Source organism: Hemicordylus capensis, chromosome 2, assembly GCF_027244095.1.
Source record: "Hemicordylus capensis ecotype Gifberg chromosome 2, rHemCap1.1.pri, whole genome shotgun sequence".
NCBI lineage: Eukaryota > Metazoa > Chordata > Lepidosauria > Squamata > Cordylidae > Hemicordylus > Hemicordylus capensis.
The window spans coordinates 47,740,723-47,757,614 of record NC_069658.1 but is presented as its reverse complement, the minus strand read 5'-3'; the positions used below and the strand labels follow the sequence as shown (position 1 = coordinate 47,757,614).

At 41.2% G+C, this 16,892-nt stretch overlaps 1 protein-coding gene across 3 annotated transcripts in view; it reads left to right on the top strand.

The window, feature by feature from the left end:
- Nucleotides 1-16,892, top strand: part of LOC128345899 (proteinase-activated receptor 1-like) — a 28,753-nt gene that overhangs the window by 3,562 nt on the left and 8,299 nt on the right. For 2 of the 3 annotated variants that reach the window (XM_053298532.1, XM_053298531.1), the window contains exon 2: nt 7,297-13,817. The exons of the other annotated variant lie outside the window; for it this stretch is intronic. In XM_053298532.1, the coding sequence (XP_053154507.1) occupies nt 7,297-8,501 (1,205 nt within the window). In that variant the 3' untranslated portion in view covers nt 8,502-13,817. Of the gene's footprint in view, nt 1-7,296; nt 13,818-16,892 lie in introns of those variants that run through there. 3 annotated transcript variants of the gene reach the window in all.

Sequence of the window (16,892 nt, the reverse complement as noted above, 5' to 3'; positions counted from 1 at the left end):
GTCTACTTAGAATTTAGTGGAAAACATTTTATTGATAGCCAATGTACCACTCTACGCTGAGCAACTTGGAGGAAGGGTGAGATATAAATGTAATGAATGAGTTCTTTTGCTCTTGGGGAGGAACCATTACTCAGCAGTATAGGGCATGCTTTACATGCAAAAGGTCCCAGATTCAATCCCTGACATCCCCAGGTAGCTCTGGTGAAGAGTCCTGTCTGAAACCCTGGAATATTGTAGAAAATACTGAGCTAGATGGACCAAATGATCTGACATTACAAGGCAGGCAGCTTTCTGTGTAACTGTATGACACTTTATGGCCAACATCCTGACTAATTCTACACTTGTGCTACAAATTGTGTTGTGCTAGCACACTAAGATCGCGTAGCTGTGCAAAATCATGGTGATGCTCAAAACTGCACACTTACATTATTGCACAAAAGTTCCCTGCAAAAGACATGAGGTGTGCTACTGGTTGTGCACCTTGTTGCGCATGCACAAGCATGTTTATGCTAACACAACACATGTGCACATGCACAGCATTTATCAGGATGTTGGCCTATGTCTAGATGACTGCGGCAGGCAAGTGATTCTCCCACCTTGAAGCAGTTCTTTTTCATGGTTTAAGTTTGTTTTGGAGTGCATGGTGGTGGCAGTCAGTGTTCCCTCTAACAGGGATTCCCAGATGTTGTTGACTACAACTCCCAGCATCCCCAACTGCAATGGCCTTTGGTTGGGGATTATGGGAGTTGTAGTCAACAACATCTGGGAATCCCTGTTAGAGAGAACACTATTATGAAATACTACTCCTTGTAAGGAAGTAAAATGCAGTGCAGGATCAGACTGAGTGCTTTACTCCCATACAAATGCAATATTGGGTTTACAAGCAATACAAGAGAGTGAGGGAAACCTTACAGATTATATATGGTTTTAGCCCTATTCACAAACTGTTAAAAGTGCATACAATTCACATACAATGTACACATGTACAGATCTGAACACACATTATGTCCAAGCAGTACAGCAGTAGGGGTGTGCAGAACTGGTTTGAATCAAACCCAGTTTGATTAAAACTAGTCTGGTTCGAACAGTTTGAGCTCCAACCAGACCGGCCCCCAAAAGAGGGGGGCGGGTCTGAGTTCGAACCGAACCAGGCCCAGTTCAGATCAAACCAGTTCAGCCCAGGTTGATGGGTTTGGCCATGCCTGTAAATGGGAATTCGGTAAGGATTGCCCTTTACTAGCAAAGGGGGATTCTCCACCTAAAAAGGTGTTCAAGGGGGCGGGCAAGAAGGGACCTTATTGTCTGTGGCAGCGACTCCCCAGCAGCAGTGGCGCCTCCACAGGCAGCCTGATTCCAGCCTCCACACATGTGGGGGAGCAGTGGGACTGAGAGGGGCTGCCACTGCCGGAGAGCCGCCACAGCCAGTAAAGTGCCCCCTTGCCTGCCCTCCCACATGTCCCTCGAACCCCTTACTGGATTTCCCTTTACCAGCACTCGGCCCATTTTACTCGGCCCATTTTGACAGCATAACCAAACTGTTGACCGGTTCTAATGAATTGGTTCGTGGACTGGTGGTTCAAATTTGAACCTATCCGATGCTGATGGTTCTGTGCACACCCCTATACAGCAGTACACATCCTATCTGTACCCTGTATTTGAGAGAGCCTATTCTCAGGTTCGCTTCCCAGTAGGCTTATGAGATTGTCCAGCATTCCGTGTGTGTGTTTGTGACCCTATCAACTTTGCAATGCCTGGACCAGTATGAACCAAATCCAGTACAGTTGCAGTGACACATGGGGACATATTATTGTCATGATGATGGTGTCATCCACCCCAGTTCAAGATGGGGGACATGTAAATGTTTGAGGTACAAGTGGTCTGACTTACAGTCTAACCAATTTGAACCAAATTTGTTATAGTTGTAGTGAGTGACACACAGAGACTAGGAGTGTGCATGAATTGATTTTTTCATTTTTATTTGTACCCGAATCAAATCACCTCCAATTTGTTTTGAGTTCGAATCTCCTGCCAAATCACCCCAGATTTGATTTGTACCTGAATTTTCCAAATTGATTCAAGGCAAAAAGGGGTCCTGGGGCAAAAGAGTGGGGTGGGTGGTAGTGCCCAATGGGTGGAAGCTACCACCCAGATTTCAAAGAAATTGTTCAAAGGGATGATTTTTGAAGTTGGCTTTAAGCCTTTTCCCATAGGGAATAATGGGGATTTCAGCAGCCTTAGTTATAACTGGGCACCAGAGTGTCCCAGAGCAGGTGGTAGTGCCCAAAGGGTTCAAGGAAGCTACTATCCAGATTTCAAAGGAATTAGGCAAAGGGGTGATTTTTAAAGAATTTTAGAAGTAGGCATGTCTTTGGGGCAGATTTGGGGAAGAAAAGGGGTTGGGGGGCAGAAGAGTGGGTCAGGTGGTAGTTCCCAATGGGTGGAAGCTACCACCCAAATTTCAAAGAAATTGGGCAACGGGGTGATTTTTAAAGCATTTCTGGTGTGTCTTTAAGGTTTTTCCCATAGGGAATAATGGGGATTTCAACAGCCCCATAACTCCACTTGGGGGGCACCAAGCGAGTGGTGGTATAGTGCACATAGGGTGCCAACCACCCACAAGCCCATGAGGCACTGGGTTTTGTTGTTTCTGAGATGTTCTGAGAGTAGATTCTCTGGTAGCAAATGAGAGTGATCAATCCAGAGGGCTGGGTGGGAACGACACACTCAGCCACCTACTGGAGAAGAGAAAGCTTTCATCTGTTAGTTCTCTCCCAGGAGGGCCCTGAGGAAGCAGCAGGCTGAGAGCTTCTGCGGAGATGGGAAGGCCTCTAAGTAATAAGTTAGGACCAAGTCAATTAGACACGTATTTTTTTCGTTCCTGCTTTCTTGGAATCTGTGTTGCCAGGTTAATGAAAACTCTCTTTTACAATCTGTTTTATGAAAAGACAATTGTTCTTATTTCCTACCTTTTTCTTTTAATCAAATAATAATAATTCCTTTTTGCTGAAGTGTGCTACTCTTCATTTTGGGTCTGCCTTAGTCACGCGCCTTTGGAGGCCTAAGGCGGCTCATCCTTTTTTTTTTGGAGTGGAGTGTTTTGCCACTTTAACCGCCCCCAGGAATCTTCTGTGGGAAAAGTGGTGTGTCCCACGTGAAAATAAAGTGGATGGTGGCAGCCTACTGTGAATCCCTTACAGATAAGGATTCACCCCAGTGAACTCCCCCCACTTTCTGGCTCTGGTAGGAGTCATGGCATGGTGGCAGCAGTGTTCCCTCTAAGGCGTGCGCACATGTGCCTGAGCTCACAAGTTTTTTGATGTCTGCTCAGTTAATTTTAGATCCCACTCAGGTTGAATCAGGAAGGCCCACATTCCGAATCCATGTGTGCGCACACTGCCTTGATACTTCCGCCCGGAACAAAACTCATTCCGTACACAGATGAAAAAAAAATTGATAGAACACTGGGTGGCAGCCCGGTGGAATTAGCGTTTGGAAGAAAACTAAGGCAACCCTGAGTAAATGGGATTGATAATGTTTTTTTCTTATGAGCTTTTTGAAATCTGAAACTTATTTTTTCTCATACATAAAAGGGAAAGAGAGAGACAGAAGCAGATTTTTTTTTATTTTTAATTTTGGCAACCAGATCAAAGCAAGTATATGTTTGTTTTATTTCTAGCTCTTAGGAAATGATGGACCATCAGGGTAGTGCTTGGAATGAGAGTCAGCGTGTTTGCTTCCTCCTTAGAGGAGGCAAACCTGTACTAAACGCCAACCCTGCAGTGGAGGACTGCAAGCAAAATGCTAGCTGCAGGAGGAAATGGGGAAGAAGCCCAGCTTCAGACACATAGTGGCCTGGGAACTGTTAAAGGCAGTTGTTTAATGCTGAGCACAAAATTAGATGGTTTCGGAGTCATCCAGTCAGATCTGAAGAACACATGTCAACTGGTCATAAAATGATGTGGTGTGTCAAAGTATGTTAGTTAACATTCTGCTTTATTTGAAACTAGTAGGTGAGGCCTATGTTGTTGACTGGGCAAAGCCATTTTTCATAGATTACACTACTAGGAAAATTCAGTAAATTAAATCTAGGGTCCCTCCAATATCCTGGGACAGTCTGCGGAAACTGCAATACTGGAATGCTTGACCTAACCCCAGAAATGGAGTTAGATTCCTTAGCTAAACAACCCACTCTTGCTGCAAGAGTGCATGAAGCAGCTAGGGCGGGGAAAGTGGCAGAAAGTTTAAAATGTCTTAATACTGCAGATTACTATGCGGTTATACACAATAGCATTCATTAGTTAAAAGCTGATGTTCTGTTTCAGATAATTGGATATCATAGGAACACAGGAAGCTGCCTTATACCGAGTCAGACCATTGGTCTATCTAGCTCAGTATTGTCTACACAGACTGGCAACGTCTTCTCCAAGGTTGCAGGCAGGAATCTCTCTCAGCCTTGTGTGTAAATCTTTGTAGATATATCATGTACAAACAACCACTTTGTATATAATTGTGCTTTGGCAATGTACTGTATGCTTTGGTATTTTGTTGGTTCAATAAAAAAAAATCTTGTCCTATGAAATGCTATATATGCTTCTCCAAGGTTGCAGGCAGGAATCTCTCTCAGCCCTATCTGGAGATGCCAGGGAGGGAACTTGGAACCTTCTGCTCTTCCCAGAGCAGCTCCATCCCTTAAGGGGAATACCTTACAGTGCTCACACATGTAGTCTCCCATTCAAATGCAAACTAGGACAGACCTTGCTTAGAAAAGGACAATTAATGCTTGCAACCACAAGACCAGCTCTTCTTCTCATATCAGCCTGCAAAAAGAAATATTTAATATACTAATAGTTAAATTACTAATCTAGGCCTGCAGTTGTGAAAATAATCCATTATGTGAATCTTAAGACAATGTACATTTTCATTTTGTCTTGAAAGCTTAAGAGTGTTCTTATGTCTACAATTCTGTTTATTCTTAAATGTGTAAGCATACAGGTGAAACTCGGAAAATTAGAATATCGTGCAAAAGTCCATTAATTTCAGTAATGCAAATTAAAAGATGAAACTGATATATGAGACAGACGCATTACATGCAAAGCGAGATAAGTCAAGCCTTAATTTGTTATAATTGTGATGATCATGGCGTACAGCTCATGAAAACCCCAAATCCACAATCTCAGAAAATTAGAATATTACATGGAACCAAGAAGACAAGGATTGTAGAATGTAAAAGTTGTTTCCTGTTGTTCAGACAGCACAATTGTTATGATTGTAGGAATTTTGTTTGGATGACTCATTCTGGTGGGCAGCTGACCTTGCATTGGGTCTGGCCTTGCTGCCTGGAGATCTGTCATACAAACATAGTTCTTGTTAAGTTAAAATGCTGATGAAACTAAACACTACCCCCCCACAGTATAACTTGTTTCTCTGTATAATTTGTCATTATTATACTGTTGTTGATTATTGTATGCATTAACTGAGCACCAGAGGATAGTTCTTTATTCTGTCTTATAGACAGCAGCAGATACAACCAGTAGATAGCACTCAAACTAAGTTCAGTTTCATGACTATAATGCTGTTTTCACAAGAAGCCTAACCCAGGCTAGGGCAGCCCAGGGTTAGGCTGTTGTGTGGAGTGCCAGGATCGTTCCCAGTGCTTCCGCTCAGCCTAACCCAATTTTAAACCCCAGCCTTTAGCCACAGTTGTGGGCACATCCTTAACCCTGGTGCTGGAGTTGTGTGTATGTTCAAGCTCCATGCAACCCCAGCAAACACAGAGTTGGATGCCTAGAGTAACCTTACTTGCGGGGGAATCCCTAAATGAACCGTGCTGCTTGCATGGTGCATTTAGGGATTCCTGGAGGCCGGGATTTGTTTCCCCAGCCTCCAGAAATCCGTGCCACAGGGAGCAGCGTGGATCCTGTGGGCACGTGAGGAGCATGCCGCACACAACACAGAAGATCGTCGGGCAGCGGCGGGGGGGGGGTAAGTTCGGTGTTGCCTTCTCTCCGCACCCTCCCTGCCTGGCTATAGTGGTCATGTGTACAACCTTTATGTCTCATTTGACATGGAGCTTTGTGCTTAAATGCAGGTGTTTGGAGTTTGGGATATTTTATATCCCAAGTTAGTCCCCCACTAACTAGGCAAAGAGGCACCTTTTAATGTGGTGATTCTCTTTATTTAGCAGGGGGAGAGTAACTGGCCATATCCACCCGCAGCACAGTACCTCCAGTGTTTCTTTTTTCTATGTTTCTTTTAGATAGTGAGCCCTTTGGGGACAGGGATCCATCTTATTTATTTATTATCTCTCTGTGTAAACCGCCCTGAGCCATTTTTGGAAGGGCGGTATAGAAATCGAATTAATAACAACAACAACTTGTCTCATTGATTTCAGTGTTGTTCAGTCTTAACTAACTAGCCTGAATGCTGCCAAGTGTTGTGAAGGCTTCTGTTAAATATTTAGTGAATAACTGAACTCCTGACAATGCTGTGAAAGCTGGTGAATTACAGTGGTGGGTTCTCCTTCTCTAGAGGTTTTCAGGTAGGGATTGGATGGCTGTCGGTCAGGGAAGCTGTAGTAGTTTCCTGCACTAGGCAATGTGCAGGAAACGACTTGGGGCCGGGCTTTCTCTGTGGCTACTCCAGGGCTTTGGAATATGCTCCCCGCTGAACTAAGAGCATCTCCTTCTCTGTTTGTTTTCAGGAAGACGCTCAAGACTTTCCTGTTCTCGCAAGCTTTTAATTAGAATTTAAATAATCTAAATAATTTGTTTTATATTGTTTTTATCATGTTTTATATATTTTAACCTGTGATTTTAATGTGGGATTTGTACACCGCCTAGAGATTTACATATCAGGCGGTATAGAAATACGATCGATCGATCGATCGATCGATAAATAAATAAATAAATAAATAAATAAATAAATAGGAGTAGAAGACCTCCACGGTTCCTTCCAGCTCTGAAATTCTATGAATGGGAATTCATTGTTTTGGATTATAATGGCATCTAACAGACTCAGGCAAAATCAAGCACACATCTGCCCATTATGAATATCAGTGTAATGTTAAATGCCTCCATCACTAACACAAAATAAAAAATTTTGTTGAAAGGAAATAGCATGCTGATCTTAAAGGAGATCTGAAGAACAAGAATAGTAATGTCAGTATTACTGAAGTGAATCTGCCTTTACAGAGCTCTACTCTGAAGCGCAAAAGTACTGTAGGTCAGAAAAAATATTTTCTAATGTGTGCCTGCTATGTAAGTGCCATGCCTAACAATAACGATCTTCATTTCTTAGAATCTCTTTCCAAGACTGCGGAGCTGAACCCAAGAACCTTTATCTCTAGAACAGAAGACAGTTTTGAAAAAATTCCATGGGTCGACATTGACACTGAAAATGATTCAGAATCTGGATCAGGGTCCATGAATCCAAGGCAAATCAATGAAACACAACAGACATACACTGTTGAGCGTATATCCAAAGATGCTGAGCTATACCTGACTAGTCCATGGCTAACCATATTTGTTCCTTCATTCTACACTCTAGTTGTCACATTGAGTCTACCTCTGAACTTTATGGCAATTCTTGTGTTCGTTATAAAAATGAAGATGAAAAAGCCTGCTGTGGTGTACATGATCAACCTAGCTTCTGCTGACATACTCTTTGTGAGTGTGCTGCCTTTTAAGATTGCCTACCATTTTTCTGGAAACAACTGGGTATTTGGACCAGAAATGTGCCGTTTGATCACAGCTGCTTTCTATGGCAACATGTACTGTTCCATATTGCTAATGATGGCAATAAGCATTGATCGTTTCCTGGCAGTGGTGTACCCTATGCAGTCTTTGTCATGGCGCACTGTATGGCGTGCCTATATGGTGTGCTTTGCCATCTGGATTGTATCTGTGGCTGGCGTGACACCTCTGCTTGTTACTGAGCAAACAAAGCGAATACATCAGTTAAACATTACAACCTGTCATGATGTGTTGAGTGAAGAGATTCTCAGAGGATATTACCTGAAGTTTTTCACCATTTTCTCTTGTGCTTTCTTTTTTGTGCCCTTGATTGTTTGTTCAGTGTGCTATGTGCGTATAATCCAATGCCTTAGCTCTTCTGACATTGTTGCAAAACAGAGTAAGAAGAAGACACGAGCTTTACTCTTGTCCATAACTGTTTTCTCTGTTTTTGTTATGTGTTTTGGTCCAACGAATGTTCTCTTGCTAATTCATTACATAAATTTTTCTTACAAAAACCCCTTGGAGAATATCTATTTTGCCTATCTCCTCTGTGTCTGTATTAGTAGTGTGAGTTGCTGCATCGATCCATTAATCTATTACTATTCTTCTTCTGAATGTCAGCAACGGCTTAACAGTCTTTTATGCTGTAAAGAAAACTCTGAACTTTGCAGTAGCAGCACCAGTGGCCAGCTTATGACTAGGACCAGTCGAAGGGACACTTCTACCAGTACACTCAGTAACAGTGTCTACAGGAAGTTGTTGACATAATATTTTGTGTATTTTGTGCACTTATGGTTTACAGAGCTCTGTGTTTAAGGTAACGTTTAAGATAACATTATACTGATATTCGCTTACATACACATTTTTTTCACATGATCATAGTGATAATTACGCTTAGTAGCATAATGCCTGCCAGGAGGTTTTACAGATAGAGCTTTCCCTGCAGATCCACTCCTGATTGGAGTGTGCCAGTCCACATATTTAACCCGACCTCCCTGCGGGGCAGTCAAGGACCAGGACAGACAGGGCTTTGTTTTTCCTGAAGGGAGGTTGCAAATTCTGGCTTAACCCGAGGTATGTCTGACTTAAAATAATCCTCTGTTTCCAGCGGCTTTTGAAAAGGTGTTTCTGCTAAGCTCCAACGCTTGTCTTTGATGTGTGTAGGGGAGCTATGTGAATGCTCCACCTAATCCCCCGGATTAAACTGTCTCAAATCTGCTGCGAAGTAGATTCGCTCCTTGGATAACCCACAGCATAAAGCCCTGTCTGTAAAACCTCCAGTGTGACTTATTTGTTATGATGCAGGGAGGACTTATATATTGCAGGGATCCACAGGGGTGGTTTCTGCTGTGGTTCTGTGCCCAGATCTCTCTATCAGTGAAAGGGATCAGCAAGAAGGTGTTCACCAGTGTCAGAGGTGAAGGTCAGATTTTGCTCTCACAGCAACAGTATCCCCTGGTTTCAGTGCTTTATTTTTCTGTATGCAAAATAGCAAGCATTCATATATATGGGGGGTAGTAAAGGGGCACAGGTTTAGCTAGGGCCAAACCTGCATTTAGAATTAAACTTTCTACTGTCTTCATAAACTTGCTTCTTCATTAGAATAGTACTATCCTGGTTTCAGTTTGGTTTTTTTGTTTTGTTTTGGTCATTCTAGCTAGAGCATGGAATGTTGAAAACTGGCTTTGATAGATCACCGTACTGTGCAGTTCAGTGTAGCCTGTACATGTGCTTATTTCCTTAAGATTTTTGTATGCAAAAGCAAGGAAGGCAAAGAGAGAAATAAGTTGTATGAAAACTTGTCAGTTCTTAAAGCAGAATTCAGACTCCCTTTAACCTTAATACTCAAAATTTTTATTAATTTCTGATTTGATTTCCTGTTTCCTTCCTTTCTTTTTTTAAGCATTGGAACACATGTATATGCACTACAGTTCAAAATAGAAATCCATAATGGATCAGCCCTAGCAGTCTTTTGTTTTGTTTTTGTTTTTGCAGAATTGTGAGTTGCAAATGTCGTTTGTTGCATTTGGACACTTCACCAGAATCACTTCACATGTGATGCCATATTAATCTTCCTCAGATTCTTAGGGCTATACTGGATACTTCTTTCTAGCTGCATGTAATGCTAGCCTGATAGCCAGTTTTCCTTCTCTAAAGCAGCCATAATGGGGTCAATTTGCTGAGGAAAAGTGGCAGGTGGGAAGTGATTCCCAGCTGTGTTCCAGTTCTGTGTAATGTAAAATAAGAATAAGTCTGAGGCCCAAAGTGGGTGAAAGCAGCTTGGAGAAGTAGGAGTTTCAGGGGGGAAGGTTAAGGTCACCTCTCTCCATTGCTTATCTCCTATCACCCCTTGTCAAGGATGCTCTGGAGCCAAGAAGCCGCTTTGGGTTAATATTAGTGGAGAGAGTGCATTGTGTAATTTAGCCTTTGTGTTTGGGTGAGGCTTTATCTCTTGTCTCTGGTCTGGCATCTTTTGCTACTTATCTACAAAGGATAATATTTTACGTGCAGTTTCCTGATCATACTTCTGAATTATGTCTAGCTCAGACCTTCAGATTTTTAAAAAATGGCTTATTTTGCAGAGAGATTGTTGTTTCCATTGTCTGACTGCACAATGCCAAAACATGCTATCTGCCAGTTACATTATCTATCCAGATGGATGTCCCTGAGAGGCCATCTAGAGCTTGATTAGGCTATAGAGATTTTATAGGCTGAAAAAGGAACAGGAAATTGTGCCCTCTAAAAGATATATGAGATTGCAATTATAAATACATCTACGATTGGGAGTACAGACTGCTCAACTCTCTAGGATTGACTTCAGAATATCTCTTAAGAGTAAATACTATTCAACTCTCTTGGACTGACTTCAAGACTGCACTGTAAGACTATTACTTGGAGCTAATTAACCTAATAGGCACAAAAACCAAATATCCACCTGATAATTATCTCTAATTTACATGGATTTGTTTGCAAACTGCTGTACAGCCTTGATATTGTTTTGTTATGTATTCTGCCAATCTTCTGAGTGAGATCGTTGCTGTTTCCATCTGATGCACAAACACTAAAAGATTCTGATTCACCCATGCTGCCAATTAATTAATGACTGATTTGAAGCCAGGTTTCCAATTTTTCCATTTGTACTCTGTTTGAAATATTATTTTGTGTTGACTCCCTCGGGTATCTCTGAAATTAAATGAAAAGGTGGGAGTTTTTATATACTGCTTTTATTTCTTTGATGTGAGTGAGATTTCAAAATCCCATTCTCTGTATTTAATGTTTCAGTTCTACTCTTTTTTTTTTTTGCTCCTTTTCAGGTTTACAAGATTTTTTCCCCCGCAGTCATATGACATATTTGTGTAACACCAAAGTTCAAAGTTCAAGTTGTAGTCATTCTGACTAACAAAGTACTAGTTCAATGGAAGAAGCTCCAGTACTTCTGAAGAGTTCGACTAACTCAGGTCCACTGCTGATTCAGCAGTGGGGGCAAATTTTGATGATCTCCCCTTCCCCAGGAAGTATTCTTTGGTGCCTGGAAAATATGTCCCTGAGGGTTGCACAGTCATTTTGGGGTGACACAGATTGCTTCCTTGGAAAGGGGAAATCATGAAATTTTCACACGCGCACCAGCATTGGTGCAGTGTTAGTCTGGAACTACTACTACATTTATAACACTTTTCAATAAAAGTTCTCAAAGTGGTTTACATAGAAAAAAGTAAATAAAATAATGTGGTCCCCTGTCCCCCAAGGGCTCACAGTCTAAAAATAAATATAAGGTAGACACCAGCAACAGCCACTGGAGGGATGCTGTGCTGGGGTTGGATAAGGCCAGTTGCTCTCCCCCTACAAAATATAAGAGAATTGCCACTTTAAAAGGTGCCTCTTTGCCCAGTTAGCAGCGGAACTCTTCAGAAGCATTGGCTGACACAATGAGATACTTGAAGTACAGTTGTCCCTCGCCAACTGCAAGGGTTCCATTCCTGGAAAACCTCACAGTTGGCAAATTCACAGTAGACAGAGCATTGAAAGCATTGGGAAACATGGGGTTAGGGGAATTGTGGTCACAAAAAGACCAAATAAAATAGTTTAAAATAGAAAAAAATGCCCCCCCCCCCCACGGACTTCTGGAAATGACCTCCTGACCTCCAAAATTCCCCAACAACCCCCAACCAAATTTCCAAAAATCTTGCCAAACTGCTTATAATTGTTGGTGAGACCCACAATTTCCCAGTTGCGGATACTCAAATCTGCAATTGAGAAACCTGTGGTTGGTGAGGGACAACTGTACTTCCATTGAAATTAAAAGGACAAATTCTTGAAAATTAAAAGAACAACAGGACTACTTTGAGTAATTTTCCTCATTGTCAGCCACCATTGCTTCATTTGTCATGATGTCTGCTGGTATCTTTATTGCTTTGTTGAATATACATAGTGAACTTTTAACTAAGGATTCTGACTGATATTGACTGATTAAAACCAGTGCCAAATGCACTCCGAATAACCTAGTTATATGCATATTAATCTGATCTAGTCTGTGTTCAGCATTATTTAGATCACAATCTTACCCATATGGTTTGAAGATGGTAATATTTGGAGAATCAGAGAGATGGGGAAATATTCTCTTTCCATAAAGGTGTGTTCACATGAAGCCTTGTGGAAGACAATGGATTCTGCTAAGCAGGGGATTCATCGGTTACACTAATACTTGCATTACTTTAAGATAGAGCAGCATATGAACACAAATCTGTTCCCACTCTTAAAACAGAGTGAAATTTTCAGAACATTTTGATTTAATATTTCCTAAAACCCCTTGCTTTTGATGTCAGTTCTTCATTATTATTGTTACTATTATTCATAGTATCACTTTAAAAACAAAAACAAACAAATCTCAAAGCAGTTTACACAGGAAAAAGAGTAATAAGGAGAAGATGGTTTCCTGTCCTCAAGAGCTCACAGTCTAAAAAGAAAACCTAAAGTAGACACCAGCAACAGCCACTGGAAGCCACTGTGCTGGGGTTGAATATGGCCAGTTGCTCTTTCCCTGCTTAATAAAAAGAGAATCATCTCTTTGGAAGGTATGTCTTTGCCCAGTTAGCAAGGATGTACTGGGGCATCTCCATACATTACTTAGTTATTCTGTTTAGCTTTGTTTTATCCTAAAATGTGCAGTGATTATCACTTGGTCGTGTGTGAACAGCAGAAAAAAGAATTCAACAGGAGTGAAGACTGCACTGCAAAATAGGGCAATAATCTGTTCTTTGCAACAATAACTTTGTTGTAAACTACCCAGAGACGTAAATTTTGGGCAGTATAAAAATATGCTAAATAAATAATAACAGAGAGCCTTAGAACATCAAAATAAATTAAAAATGACTTGCCTCAAACTGTTTTATATGAATTCTTCTTTGCTTTCATTTATTTGAGTATAGAAGAGGCCATATGTTTTACTCAAATGCAAAATTGTGTTGCATATGTATTTTCATTCTCACAGCTATTTATTTCTAAATACATATTTTGCCACTTTATATGTAGATAGTATGATGTATGCTTCACCTAATGGCAGAAGAAAAAAACACCTTGGAATATCAAGCATCATTCTGAAATCTGAAAAGAATTGCCCACTTGTCCTGTAGCCAAGTGCTCTGCACCAAAACCTTTTTAAAAATGTATTGCATTATTTCCTCTTTGACAGTGCATCCATTGTTTTTACTATTAACATTCCAGAACTACTTCAAATTAGTTTTGTTATGGGAAGAAATACATATTGTTATGGCAGGAATCTTAAATGGACCTGTTGTTTTTCTTTCCTGCTTTAGGTGAAATACACATCAAAATGCATTTCACATAAAATAATTTAACTGTACTTTATAAAGGTATATATTTTCAGTTCCACAAATGTATAAGCACATAAAATGTGCAAATGCTTTGTAGTTTTGTAAGTAATATCTTGTATTTGAGTTAACCAAATAAATTACTCTATAGTATTTTCTTTCTTAAAGGTCTAGTGTTGATGGGAAACCATGTTTTATATTTTTCTGCTTCTGGAAATTGTGTTGAACTGAACTAAAAATAAAATTATAAAGTGTTTTCAGCTTGATTGTATATTAATCCATAATTAAAATTTACCATATATGACACAAATCTGATACTCATTCACCTAAAACTGCTATTTTGAAATGCATTTAAATCTTGGATGTGCTAAGAGAGTTTTACTTTTTGTGTATTTGCTAAAAGTCTTACATTATCCATATGCTACCATCAGTGCTCTTGTGTTTTGTGCCTCAATGGGGTAACTTGTTTGTTACCCTCTCAGATCAAGCTTTCATGTAATCTTTCATAAAAGTTGCTCAGTTGCATACTTTGAGACTCTGTTACTTGCTCACACATATGTACACTCTGCATGCATGTATCTATGCTTTGGGGTCAACTTGGGGGAATTCAGCTCAGATCTGAATTTTCAAGTGTGAATAGCAAGCAGACCACAGGCCGGATACAGACAAATGTCAGCTTGAGGCTACCTCAGAGGATCAACAGACTCTGAGATGAGGCTTTTGAAACAAATACATTAAGTTTATTGATAAAGCAGAGGCACAAAGTAAACAGTGGTATTAGGCAACCTTGATACTGTCACAGTTACGTGGGGAGTAAAGATAGCTTAAGGGGACTAGATAAGAAAGGGAGGGAGGGAGGGAGAGGGTTACAGCTGTAATAGCCTAGCAGCTGGTAGAGATTGGAAAGTGGACAGAAGGGGGAGAACGAGAAAGGGGGAGAGAACAAGTCTAGTTTAATATCTGTCCATATGTGCTGTTCTGTGTGCAGTGCCAAAGCGATGACTTCCCGCCAGAGGAAGATTTTAGGTCTCCCACTAAACTGTTGTCAAAGCAAGGAGAAGCAGCAAGATGCTGGCATTGCACCAGTTCAAGGTCTGTGGCACACCACATGGCCACAGCTAGCAAAGGCGAGCAGTAGGGTTCCCAGACAGTCCGGTGCAAGAATTAGCCCTCAGCAAACCTATGTAGGGAATAGCCCAGTCTCAAAGGTTCTACTGTTTTGTTCAGGAGTCTAGAGGCTCTCAGGCAGTCTGGCATGGGGAGGGTCCTGTGGCAGGCCTGCTCAGAGAGCGACTCAAAGGTCCTGGGTTCCAAGAGTGTCCAGGGGAGTCCAGTGTTGTCTCCCCACCACAGTGCCATGCAAGGAACTCTCGAGAATTATGATTTCAGCTCAGCAATTCTGGATCCCATGGTTCCAACTTGGGGCTCAGCAGCCCAGTGATTTAGCTCAGGGTAAAGGCTTTGAGTTCACAGTTGGTATTCGGTCGAACAGGCTCTGGAGCAGTAGAAGGCAGCATTGTCGGCCAAGCTTCCATGACAGGTCGAAGTTCTGAACCAGAGAGCAAGCAACTAACATTTTGACAGCCGAGCCATTGATTTATTTGATTTAAATACTGCCCCTCCAAAAATGGCTCAGGGCAGTTTACAACAAATAAAGACAATTAAAATCTATTAAAATCAAAACTAAATCAATATATAGACTTTTGCTCTCCACAAAGTTCCAAAGGTGGGGAAACTTTAGGTTTCATGGTGGACAAAGGGACCAGATTTGGTATGGGTGTGGTGGTGGTTATTCAGAGAAAACACAGAACAATATTGTGCAGAATCTGTATAAATGATATATTTATTTATTTATTTATTAGTGCATTTTTATACCACCCTAACCCAAGGTCTCAGGGTGGTTCACAACAAATAAAAATAAAACATTAAAATCAATTAAATATTAAAAACAGCTTAAAACAAATCAATAAATAATCCAAAATTTACAAAGTTAAAAAGCTAAAAGGCCCGGGTAAAAAGAGAAGTCTTTAGACACTTTTTTAAAGCTGCTAGAGATGGGGAGACTCTTATTCCCACGGGAAGCGCATTCCAAAGTCTCGGGGCAACAACGGAGAAGACCCGTCCCTGGGTGGCCACCAGACGACATGAAGGTAGCCACAGACAAGCCTCCTCTGATATACACAGTAGATGATGGGGATCATGCAGAAGAAGACGCTCTCTTAAGTACCGTGGGCCTAAGCTGTTTAGGCCTTTATAGGTTATAACCAGCACTTTGTATTTTGCCCAGAAACTTATTGGCAGCCAGTGCAACTCCTGTAATATATAGAACTTGCTTGTATTCTGGTGTGCTTTGAGACTCTTTAGTCTCAAAGATTCATCCTTTTGCTACGCCATGAACTCTGGCTTCATTAAGAATGCACAGGATTCAGTAAAAGTGTGTCTTGCACTGCTTCAGTCTTTGCAGGGCACTGCTGCTTGATCCAAGCAGAGAAGCCAATTTCCTCCTACCACTGAGTGCCTGTTCATCCACCGCTTGCATTGTTCTCTGTAGAAATCTCAAGAAGGTGGGGGGGGGGAGACGGTTTGGAATAACTGATACCAGTTCTGCTATTAGTTGACTGCTTTATTGCACAACAATCAAGGCATGGATCTAGTTGAAAATGGACTCAAATGGGTGCTTGCAATATTTTTTGCATCTGAAATAAGGCAGAAATGAGGAGCAAATTATAATGTGCATTTTACGAGAAAAGAGATTTGTCTGATTTTCTTCTTACACAATCCAAGTGAAGAAGAGGAAACCTAGGTTTCTACAGATGCACAGGAGTCAAACCTAGGTCAAGAACCTTACACCTCTACCAACCCCAACAATACCATGCATTGATCATGATGATGATGATGATGATGATTACATTTATATCCTGCTCTTCCTCCAAGGAGCCCAAAGCGGTGTACTAGATACTTGAGTTTCTCTTTAACAACCCTGTGAAGTAGGCTAGGCTGAGAGAGAAATGACTGGCCCAGAGTCACCCAGCTAGTTTCATGGCTGAATGGGGATTTGAACTCGGGTCTCCCCGGTCCTAGTCCAGCACTCTAACCACTACACCACGCTGGCTCATTTCATAATCATTTGATTATAGGATCATCAGAGGAGGCTCAAAAATGTGCACAAATAGCTCATCTACAGTGCTATCCCATCTCATATCCCATACAAAACTCCTCTGCATCTCATCTATTATATATGCCTGCACCGCACAATAGGCTGTGATACACAAATTAGTTGGACTGTGCCCACTGCAGCAATCACAATCCCACCAATCCAGCTGCAAACTCT